General features: G+C 38.5%; 1 protein-coding gene across 1 annotated transcript in view; it reads right to left on the bottom strand.

Moving 5' to 3' along the window:
- The window catches only part of HSD17B12 (hydroxysteroid 17-beta dehydrogenase 12), an 81,182-nt gene that overhangs the window by 14,430 nt on the left and 54,567 nt on the right, over positions 1 to 12,185 (bottom strand). The window contains 2 exon segments of the mRNA XM_056491924.1: positions 2,360 to 2,394; positions 11,703 to 11,747. Of these exon segments, the coding sequence (XP_056347899.1) occupies positions 2,360 to 2,394; positions 11,703 to 11,747 (80 nt within the window).

Here is a 12,185-nt window from a genome sequence, read left to right as displayed (position 1 = left end):
GCCTTGATTTTCAGTTCTATGAGTTTCCCATCACAGACAGTAGCCTGAGTATTTATACTGGAACTGCTCATTTAAGTGTAATAGGAAGCTTCAGGTAATAAATTGTCACTTTAAGTGTTCAGAGCACAAGAGAGAAGTCACAGCAGATAATCTAAATGCCATTACCAGAAGTGGCATTCATCTAATGCTGCTGTGTTTATTATAAATAAAAAGGCATACCAAGATGTAGCTTTGTTTTCTCTTATCAGACCTGGATACAAAGCATGCAAAGTATGTTCTATTTTTGTATTTATCTTGCAATATATTGTCATAAAACCAACATTCAAATACACAAAAATATGCACTAGAGCAAGCTGCAAGATGCTCTAGCATGCTACGTCACATCTATCTACTCAACATGCTCTCTACCTTGAACAAGGGAGGAATGACAATGAGACTCTTAGTCTAGCCTTATTCTTAGAGTCTGGAGCTCTTTTTCTAGCCTGTGGTCCCATGTGAGAAATATATGGTTGACCTAAAGAGCAGCTGAGTCCAGCTCCAATTCATTCATGCCCTTGGATTTGCTGGACATCCATGTCCTCCTGTGGTTACAGACTCCTAGTGGTGTTAATGGCCTGTGAGCTATGACTGTGCAGGATTTGGCAGCTGCAGGCATTGCTTCTGTGCACTGTAAACCAAATCAACTTTACAAAAATCAAACAAAAAATGGAAGCTTTTTCAAATATTTTTCCCCAAGATGGAAACCAAGGCTGTAATCCAAATGGAGCAGTCTTTTAAAGTTGTTCCTTATATTCAGGAAAAAATTCAAGATGCATACTTAATTTTTTTTAACCACCTTTTCTTTCCAGGCTTCTTGAACATTTATCCTTGGAATCCCTGAGGTAGTCATGCAGTTAGAGAAATAAGAGGAAAGACTGTGTGCTCAAGGGAGTCACAACCAGAAGTCAGCAGGATCCTGGTTTGCTGCCTTTATTCAAATCACCTTACCCATGTGGATATGTAACAGAAAAACCTATACAGGATATTCTATAAGTAGAGTATGCATCATTCTGTCCTGAGAAGCTTAAGAGATAACTACCAAATGGATAGCTACAATATTTCTTTAAACAAAGAAGAAACTGAGTCAAGGAACTGTTAAGAGTTTTGAGTTCCAAAACCTAATTATGAAACATTAAATCCCCTCAAAAGTATAAAGGCACCTCCAGAGGAGAGTGGTTACACAAAAAACAAGTCCCTTTGTCTGTCAAAAATAGTACAAGGACAAGGAGCAGCTTCTGACCTACAAGCCCTGATTATGTATCACCCTCATACTATAATCCTCACCTTCTACTCCAGCTTCACTGTGAAATATTACACTCCTGCCCCAGAGCGCAGTCTTGGGTCTTTATTTCTTATTCAAACCTCTTTATATGAAATATTGGCTAAGTAAAAATCTTAGCTCACCTGATGTGCTAGACACTGACCATTAGCTCTGACAGTTTGCACCCAGGAAGAAGCTTTGTTTTAAAAGTGAAACATCTGTGCAACACTTGAATAACTGAATTCTGGCCTGCAATGAAGACTCAAACAGTGGGATGACACAAAATAAACCTTCCCCCCCCCCCCCCCCCCATCATCTTTGCTAGATTTGGAGGCTTGCCCCATATACAGACTCCTGCTGTATTTGTATGCATGGCTCTACAGAGTTCTCTGCAGTACTGTGAACACAGCTCAAGCCTGATCCAGGGCAACCCTCAGCAAGGCAGGGTTAGCACCCCAAGAGAGAAGGCAAACAGCCAGCAGAGCCAACATCAGCTGGAAAATAGCCTGGGGGGACTAAATGGAAATCGTGAACCTTTTGGTTTCACCTGGGAGCTAGCTGGAAAGTCAGTACGTGTCTTCCCTGTCTACAGTGGTGTGTTATTCTAAAGAGCTGGTCTCCAATTCTACTTTTCCAAATGATCACAGTCTTTCCTCAATATACCTCCTACTGTATAATGAGAACATATTCTTTGCATCCATTTTACTTACAATGACTTAGAGAAATAGCCTTAAGAAGGTTATTCCCAGGAACTGTAACCACCCCCTCAGAATAGCAGGTTGTTGAGTTAGTGCTGATGAGTCAGACGGGCTTTTAAATTCTGTTCTAAAAGGAATCACCACAACAGTGGAGAAGGGAGAGGAAAAATAAAAAGGGAATCGAGTGGAAAAGGCTTCCACCGTCTGATGATTCATGCACCATCAGCGTGACTCACCCAGCATTACTCTGCCATTAAAACATGGAGACTAGGCTGATTAGTCACAGTAATGAATTTTTCAAGAAAGGATTCTCCCCTATAAATAATGATGACTTTGTCTGGATAGTGTTAGTGTGACTCACCTTTCCAGCATGCCGGGCAGCACCAATCGTGTCATCTGCAAAAGGAAAACATTCGTGATGGCTGAGAATGCAGACACCAGACAGCCAGAGACCGAGGGAAGCCTCCCTTCCTCCCAGGAGCAGCTGCCACCCCCTCCGCCCCAAGCACGGCTCAGGGAAGCAGAGACCATACTTTGCATAGGCAGTTTATTTTTATTCTACCTGGATAACCTGGCTCTGTCAAGTAGTGTGTGCACTGAATCTGGTGAACCCATCTAGCTAGTAGCACGAAAGTAAATAAAACAAATGTCTTCACCACTCTGCAGCATCCATGGCCTCTAAAGAACATTAAAACACCAGAGTACTACAGTACATGCACCATCTTTCTCTCTCTGCAAAAAACACCTGTCTTCCTCAAGACTGACTAAATTTACCACCTATGCAAAGATTCAAAACATTATCCAACACATTTTAGCTAGGCTTACTGAACTGCTGAGTTTAAGACAAAAATAAATTATGGAGCAGCAAAAGCACTGACAGAATTAGTGAACATAAGTTTCCTACATTACTACCTACAGAAAATACTTAAGACTCCAAAATATTTTTTTGCTGATTACACAGATGTTTTCACACTGAAAAAAATACACCCCCAGGAGGAAAGTCGCCTGGCAAACCTCCTCACTGCTCTGGAAACTCCTGACTTTATTATGACTCTGAGCAATCCATCTACAAGCTGGCTGAAGGATTTTCCAGAGCAGTAATCCTAAAACAAGATTCCCAGTGGCAGACAGAGCATCTCTGAAAAGGGAAACAAATTAAGCATTTAAATTTTGTCCAAGTTTGGATCAATTAGTGTAAAATAGTTAATTTTCCCACTACTAATTACTACCATCCTAAAATACAATTTAAATCCAAAACTTCTGCCTTCATGAAATAGGATCAAAATTCAGCTTGTGCCAAATTCTGCCCTGCCCAACTAACCCTATGAATAACTCTCACTGACACCAAGGACAGATCACACAGGAAATATAAAGTATCACTTTTGACATCTGAACGGTGTTCCAACAAAGTTTTTGAGAACATGATGGGGTGGGTAATAAAATACTAAAACCAGCACACACCAAAACTGATCCAAATTACCTTTATAACTTAAAATAAAACACTGAATATTTGAATAGTATGGGAAGAAAAAACACACAAAAGAAATCAGCATATACAGGCACACAAAGCACCTGTAAGCACTTTTATTACAGAAAAACACATTTTATTGTAGGAAGCTACTCATTTTATTATCACCACTGCATTAGCCCTTACATATGACTCAATCTTGGTTTGAGGTTTTACTGTTTGTTTGTTTTTACTTTTTAATTATAAAACACACCCTTTCAGGAATAAAGAAGAAAAAAAAACCACAAAAGAAAACAATCTCAGTTGATTGCAGCTGACACAAAGAAAATGCTAGAGAAGGGCTGTGTTTTGCATTTTATTGGCATTTCTCCCTCAGAATAGATTCTGCCATCAGCCACACTGCATGACAGTTTTGATAAGGGACTATATGGGCAGGAGTTGAACAGGCCTTCCTTTCATGAAGTCAGCTGTTGACACACTTAGCTGTCAGCACTGCCCCAGAAGTCAAACTAAGTATTCAGAGCTGATAAGCATCAACAAGCTAAACAGATCTGATGCACCCTCAAAAAACCCTCGAGTATTAAGTTTAAGCATACATGAGCTTTTTCATACACTAATGCTTCAAAAGAGATGTAGAAACAACTATTTATTTTAATCTTAAAGGATAAAGAATGATTTGGGCTGATTTTAGGAGTAGTTCAAGACTGGAAGAGCTTTTATCTGATCCAAGTTTTATGATCTCTTCCACAGATCCCTTGGCAAAAAGCAGCATACTGTTTCTTGCCTCTCAGGGCAGTGTAATGCTGCGTATCATCTCCACAGATTGGCACACGGACATGGACTGGAATTGCCTTCCCTGAGGCAACCCATAAATGATGTGAAAAACCAGTACCCAATTTCCCACTGTAGTGTAGAGGAGACCCCACGTTCGAAACTTTGTCATAAATCCACACAAATGCATTCATGGTCTAAAATGCAAATTGCAACCCACCAAGCAGCTCTAACAGTTTATCACAAACCTGCTAGCTACTAAAATATGCTACAATAATTGGTGGACTTACATAAAATAAAAAACTATGAAGCCATTGACAGCTGAAATACAGCAGTAGGAACACAATTTGGGGAGAAATCAAGATTTCTCTTACTACCAACTGTGTTAAATGGTTTGTTTCTGAAGTTCAGCTGGACAGGCAATCAATTTTTTCCCCTCCACAGAAAAATACTGATGGCAAAACTGGATTTCATACTCAACATCACTACCATTTGTTTTGCTAAAATTCTTATTTTGAGGGAATTTCAAAATTCTGTGAAATAGGGCCAAAATTTCTATCAGTATCTTTACACCTTGTGATGTGTGAAAAAAATATATTCATGAATATTCAGTATCTTGATGTAAAAACACTGTTATTTTTAAAGAGCAAGATAACAGAAGGCAGCACTCTGAGTCAGACTCACCTGACCCAGCCAACTGCACACTCAAAGTGCACAATCAGAAAAATGCTGGCAGGGTATTCTGCAGTCATACTCAGGTCTGGCAATTTTATACACTGTACACACGTGTAAATATTTTCAGCATGAATTCAAATGAAACAATTAATAGCAGAAATGTAGTTTTATCACTAATAACTGTGCCAGTGGTGTCCACCTGTGCTTGCATTGTATGATTATCCAAAACAGCCAAACTGGTTAGCACTCATCTTTGATAGCTGTAATCTCAGACATGCCATTATGAAAAATAGCAGTTCAAAACTAAAACATCTAGAACTGAATAAATATCTCCCAGATAAATAATTCAAATTTTATCTAGGTTTGTTTAAAGATAGTCTGTTTTGTAATGGAGTGTATTTCATAAATGGGAAAACCTTGCAAGTCCATCTATAGGAATTTGCATATAGGATGTCAGAACTTACAGTAGTGTTAGTTTCTTTGTTTCTTTGCAATTTAATACAGGTAGAAGGAGGTGTGAGGAAGCCTAAAGGAGAGGTTGGGAGCTACCCTAGAAAGAATGCTTTCAGTCGGTGAAGACTGAAGGCTTTGTGAAGGCTTCCTTCACAAAACCTTTTTCTAAAGGAATGCCACTTTCCACAAAATTTGAGTGCTACAGCTGAAAATATGAATCTTCCCAAGACTCTGAAGACTCAGGTAATTCCAAAGTAGCTAGGCTACATGAAAGCTGCCAGCTCATCCAAAACAAAGTGGTTTCTCTTTCTGAAAATTTGCATTAGAGCAGACTAAGCATGTGCATCTGACAAATTTGTTCAGGACAGACTACTCAACATCAGAAGTCGTTCATCTTTGATATTTTAGAGTCTGGCTAAAAGTTATGTTTAGCACTATGAAGAGTGGTTGCTGCACTCTTTTTTTGTGTGTTTTCCAATTATTTCACATACACACAATGCAGCCACAGAGTTTGGGGTATAGTTCCTTTGGTTTGGATGTTTGGTTGTTTTTAAGTCAACTTCATACATAACCATCCAGATCTCAAGTTCCAGGATGCCCAGGGCAAATGACTAATTTAAGGCAGAGATAAATTACAGACCAGTTCAATAATCTTTTATAGGTGACTATCATTTCTTGATGTCCTTTTATCTGCAACTGCATTTATTACATTCCTAGCAAACACTGGTTGCATTTTCCACTCTTCCTCACCAAACCTGCCCTCTAACTTCTAGTTCTGGAAAAAGTAACACTGCTTTTACCTTAATGAAGCAACGATTCCTAATTGCAAACACAAGATTTATGTTCTAAAGCAGGCACTACAATTAAAAGCTGCTATTAGAGGACTAACAAATACGGTTGGAAGTTATACCCATGGATTTCCAGTGATTTTTCTTCAGAAGACCTCCCATTCTTAGTTATCACTGTGTTGTAGTCTTTTCTCAATCTGGTCCAAGCAATAGCTCAGAAATAGAGCCTTTGGAAATAATAATAATAACAATAATAATAATAACAATAATAATAATACTTCTGAATATTTTTCAAGTGATGTTACTCAGACTATTAAAATACAGCAGGAAAATGTGAGGTAAATATTCAAAGTCATTCTTCAGATCTTATGGGCCCCAAAACTGTTATACAATACCAGAAATCTAATACCACAGTCGTATATTCAAAGACAAATTATTCTAAGATGTTACAACTGCAAGTCATTCTTTCCACTTTGAAAGGGTATAATGATACCCTTTCTGTAACTAGGGCAATACAAAGGAAGAGTGAGACTTGAGAATTTGGAGAAGTTTCCTACAGTGTTACACAGCTAAGAAGTTTCTCTCATTCACAAACCTGGGGTGATATTTTAACAATTCAGAGCAACCTAACTCTTTAAGGATCAGGAACTCCCTGTGGTGCACCCACTCTTGTACAGAAACATCACTTGCTACCATAAGACAAGAGTGTCTGGGCAGAGGATTCACACAAGTTCACAAATGCTGTAGCTGCTTAACAAAGTTAACTGGAACCCTTGCCTGCAGATGGTACACTGAAAAACTAAGGAACTGTTTTCAGGCACGGGTAGTTAAATTGATAGTGAGGCCTATTCTCAGTATCTACAAAGTTTGTTAATGTGTCTCTCTTGAAACAGGAACTTCTTAATGCAGCTCATACCCCAAGCCAAACAAGAATTCTTTATATTTGTAAAAACTAGCAAATAAACCTGACCTTAGACCAACTCACACAGTAGCACATGGCCATGTCAAGGGTACCAGACATAAAAAGATAACTAAGAAAGTGATCAGCCCTGTTCATTTTCAGTGACTTTCCTCTGATGGACAGTTTTAGAAGAGAAAGTTTTTCCTATTTAGAGCCACAAACTTTTGGAGTCAAGTTAAAAACTGAAAGCTCTCAAAATAAGCATATTTCTCCTCTTGCCCTTTACACAGGACAAAGACTGCTCAAATAATAAGGCTGCTCTTTTCAAGAGGTAAAATATGTGTTTGTGTCAACCCCAAATCTACAGAAAGCCACAGAACTCTAGGATTTCCTGAATTCCCCAAGTTATTTGTACTTTGAACAAAAATCCCCAGTGCATCTCTGCTATTGCTTAAAAGTATTTATCATGGCTACCTTTCCCTTGATCCAGCTTTCTGTGTATCATACTCTCAGTTTCAAAGTCAGCAAGGTGGGAAACCACCGCATTGAATATCTCCCTCTGGACCATCTACGCAGGATGCTTATTCCTTTTCCAAGCACTGGCAACTGTCCCTCTCTGTTTTAAACTTGTATTATGTACTTGGCTAAATCATCAACCCCCTCTTTGACTATGACTTTGAATATAAATGTAAAAAATCTCTTGACTAGACTGGAATACACACACACACAAAAGTCACAAGTCACTGTTGCCACTGTCCTCAGAATTTTGTTCCACTTACTGTGAGCCTTTCCACAGCAAATACAAAAATTCATATAGGGCTCTTGCAAGAGACAAGCAACTACCACCCGATTTCTGGTAAAGTACCTTTACAGATGTGGTATTAGGCTGCACTAGCCCACCTGAACGCACACTGGAGAGAGAGAAGGATGTCGTTTCCTACTGTCTTTTCCCCAGGCTTTCTTTCTTCCAACACACATGTCTGCATAAGAACATTTCCCCTATTTCTCAAATACACTGACTTCTGCCCCTCCTTTCAATTTTATTTTGGTTGTGGGTTCTGTTGTTGCTTTCTTACCTAAACCCACAGTTTCAGATTTTGTAGTAGTTATTGCCATGTCCGGCCTGGGATTCACAACCTGGTGGAATTCACCTCTCACTACTCCTCCATTATGGGGGCAGCTGACACCAGATCTCTGAGTTCAACATGAATGTATTTTGAAGTCTCAAGAAAATTAAAGTAATCTCAAATATGACAACAAAAATCCTTGATGCTGTAAGGCCTATTAGCCTTTTGTATTGACACATAGTGTAAAACATGAGTAAAGTCATCAACGTGACGACTACCACAGACACCAGGGATGTACATGTACATAATTTCCTCTCCCACTTTGTCTGTTAATGCCAATTCGCCAGTGAAGCCTGGCCTGCAAGCCTAAAATTTGCATCCCCCCACAATATAATAGCCTGCAAGCCAATCCAGCTCTTTGCTTAATCAATCAACCGCTAAGCCAGCACTCCCTCAACTATTTAGTCCTGCTCATTTTTCAAAAGAACATAAGTTTATGCCTCACTCCCAATGCAATTAGCATATTATGATGCTGCAAAAGAAATAACAAACTTGCAGTTGCTTCCATACCAAGTAACTCTTCCAGCTTTCAAAAGCGAAACAAGGGCTCCCTGAAGCACTTAAAGCTATTCTCTGTGCTCATTACCTACCCACTTTTTCCACTGGACAGCAGCTCTAGCACTCCTGGCTTTCAGGACATTAAGCCAATAGACAAATCAAGTTTGTTTTCCCAAGTGAAACTAAAGGCTGGAGAATACAAAGATGAATCGACTCAAGAAGATGAAGTTACTACAAAGGAACTATGATTAGAATTATGATTAAAACACTTGCCAAAATTCCATAGTATTAGATGTTTTGCAACTGGGAAAAATACTAAACAGCAGTATCAACTAGGCTGAAAATTTGTCTCCTGTGAAGACGATGTCTTCTCTCTCAGTGTACCCCTTCTTACACACTGCATATCCCCTAGGAAATCCAATGAGCTGACTAATGAAGAAAAAGATGGATCAAAAAGTTAAGAGATGAGCATAATGCTTCAAAACTGCCTATATTTATGGCAGCAAAACAGATTTCAACTTTTCCGCAAAATCAATTAATTATTATCTTGCTAATTATCCTTACTTTCCCACTTCAAGTCCAAGAGACGTTTCAGCCAGAACTGGAGTTACTTGACATGCACACCAGAAGAGCTGTGCAGTCCAAAAGGTGCTGCTGATGGCACATGGTGCAGGTTTCTGAGAGGACAGGGAATATCATCATCTGTTAGGCTCTGAGAAAGGTTGGTCCAAAAGGTAAGGAAGTGGATGCCAATGCTCTAGAACATAACAGTACAGATCTGATGAGGATCTGGAGATACTCAGGCAGAGCCTGAACAGGTAGTAGTTCTGCCTCTCCTGTACTCTCACATTTCAGCAGACCTTCAGCTTCTTGCTTAAGAACTTTGTCCTTTCTTCCATCACAAACTTTATGGTTTTAGTCAGACAACAAGAGAGAATATTCCTATTATTGTTTTTAAAAAACACACATATATATGCGTGTATATATCTATATAAGAGATGGTATCAATCTCAAAAACAGAACTTAATATTCACAGGATTACATCCAAAAAGTCTAAGTGAAAAGATATTCAGACTTTTCCTAAATTTATTTTTTTATACCATGATTCTCTAGTTCTATGGGTTCTCCCAAAAAAGTGTCTTACAGATGGCACACATCTCTAATGTGCTCTTCTCCCCAAAACACTAAGCATCTGGCGTGCCTACTGTTTAATTACACAACATGCTCATGCAGGAGAAAACATTTTTAAGCTTGGAATCTTATGCTCAAACTCTGATTAAATGCAATAGCAGAGCTCTTCACAGTCAAGAAAAAAGTTTACAAACAGAAGCAAAACCACTATTAACACACAGCAAGCAGATCTCCAATAAGTTTCTGTATGTGCAAAAATAGTCATTTTAGAATGTGAAGGGGTTGAGAGGATGCAAATTTTACAAGAAGCTGTATGACAATTTTGTTAAATTGTTGAACACTGACACTACAACTGAAGCATTAATTTACTTTGGAAAACAACACAGTCTAGCTGCATCTCTGGAACTTTAGGTGTATGCTGAGTTAAACCACTACTCTACCCTCCCATCTTCAGAAATACATATTTAAGTAGTTAATCTGTAACTTGTCTACTCTAACAAAATACTCCCACGAAAACTGACACCCCAAATTCTTTTATCACTGAATAGTGCACTCCCTCTGCTGGCACAGCACAGACCTCACACCTCAGCAGAGGTCTGTGACACTTCTTCAGATGCACACCTGATGCAGCTCTGTTAACTTAAATCACTTCCTTTAGATAAACTTTCCTTAGGAGAAAACTCCTTAAAAGCTGACTTCTCTGATTAAATCTTGCAGGGGAACAACAAGACACCATGGGCTGTCCTTCCCAGTCAACTAGAAAATCTGTACTTGTCAGGCTCACAGTCATTTTCCAGGTGAAAGGGGCTTCTGAAGACTCACTGTTATAGCATTTCTAACTTTCCAACAAGTAGTTCTGAGATGTCAAATAAAACACACACAGAAGCAAGACCTTGCAGCAGTAAGCTGACATTACCAGCTCCCATTCAGTCATACAATGACTGCATTTTCACCGTTTTTCTATGTTTTAATGAAGTGCGAGAATCTTATTAAAGCATTGTTTTAAGAGGTGCTATGTCTCCTCACATGGAAAGCAAACAGAGTTTAGACTCCCCAAAAGAACTGTACTAGATTAATTTAGTACTTGACCAAATCAGAAGGAGCTGCAAAAAAGTTAAATCTTTTGGGCTGTATTTGAAACTTTTAATATTTTAACTTTGAGGCAGAAGATTAACCCTCAGCTAATAGAGACACACTGCTGTACATAAGAAGGTTTAGCATATAGTCATAAGGAGTTTCATTAGCACACACTGGTAATACACTCACAGCACCCCTGTGACATGTAAGCAGCTATTCCCTCTTTTTAAGCTCTGATATACTAGGATGAAAACATCATTTTTGAATGTGCCTCATGTCAGTCAACAAGAGAACAGCCATATGTTTTAGTCTGAACTCATGCTGATTTCTTTTCAAGAAAATCTTCAGTTTAAATATCAAAAAGTGAAGGTAACTTCTAAAGTAAAGTTAATGCATGCTTCCGTGAGTTTGGTTTTCCCTCTTGCTTATTTATTTTCAGAAAAATATTCAAGTGCCTTCCCACTACAGTGTACAAAAACCTTAGCCATGGAGAGATAAGGGCTGCCCACCCCAAGAAACACAGATATGGGGGAGAAGAATGAAGTATTTACAAGAACAACCAGAAGAACAATTGTGAAAAAGCATTAAGTGCTGTTTTATGGTTTTATGTACTTACTTGCTCCTTTTAAATAGCTAATAGGCATCTTTGCAACAAATTACATGTCACACAACAATCAGAACAGTCCGATATGACAATCAGAACCTCTGGGTTCCTCCAAGACAAAAAGTGAACCTGTAGTCTAACAGATCAAAGTAATTCCCTCAGACAATCTTGTTTTCTGGTTTTGAATTATCAAGAACTGTTGGTAACTTACCTCACAAACAGACGTGATGTTAATGTTAACCATTTTGTCGATCGTCTGCAAGAACACAAAGTTTTGGGAGTTTACTCATTTGAAGTTATTTGAACAGCATTTATACATGCTCTGAGTTTAAGTGCTGGGATAAATTATCTATCTTTTCTCCTTGCCTACCTGGTTAAGTCTCAGGAATAGTGACAGGCTTTCAGAGCAAAGTCTGTGAATTGTTCTTGGTCAGGTTTCATCTTTGATTAGGGACTTACACCTGTATGGTTCTGTACCAATGCATCACACTGACACACTATTTCCTAACACTATTAGCAATACTTATGAACTTTAATGAATTCTTATCTTTTTACATGTTTAAAAAGTAACTACTGTATTATACTCCTAACCATTTTAGTGACTCCAAGTTTATTCAGCAGATTAAAAACTGGGATTTAATATTTATTTATTTTTTTTTACATTATGAAGCTTATTTGAAGATGAACCAAACAC

Source organism: Oenanthe melanoleuca, chromosome 5 (genome assembly GCF_029582105.1).
Source record: "Oenanthe melanoleuca isolate GR-GAL-2019-014 chromosome 5, OMel1.0, whole genome shotgun sequence".
Classification (NCBI taxonomy): domain Eukaryota; kingdom Metazoa; phylum Chordata; class Aves; order Passeriformes; family Muscicapidae; genus Oenanthe; species Oenanthe melanoleuca.
This window is presented reverse-complemented; position numbering and strand designations above follow the sequence as displayed.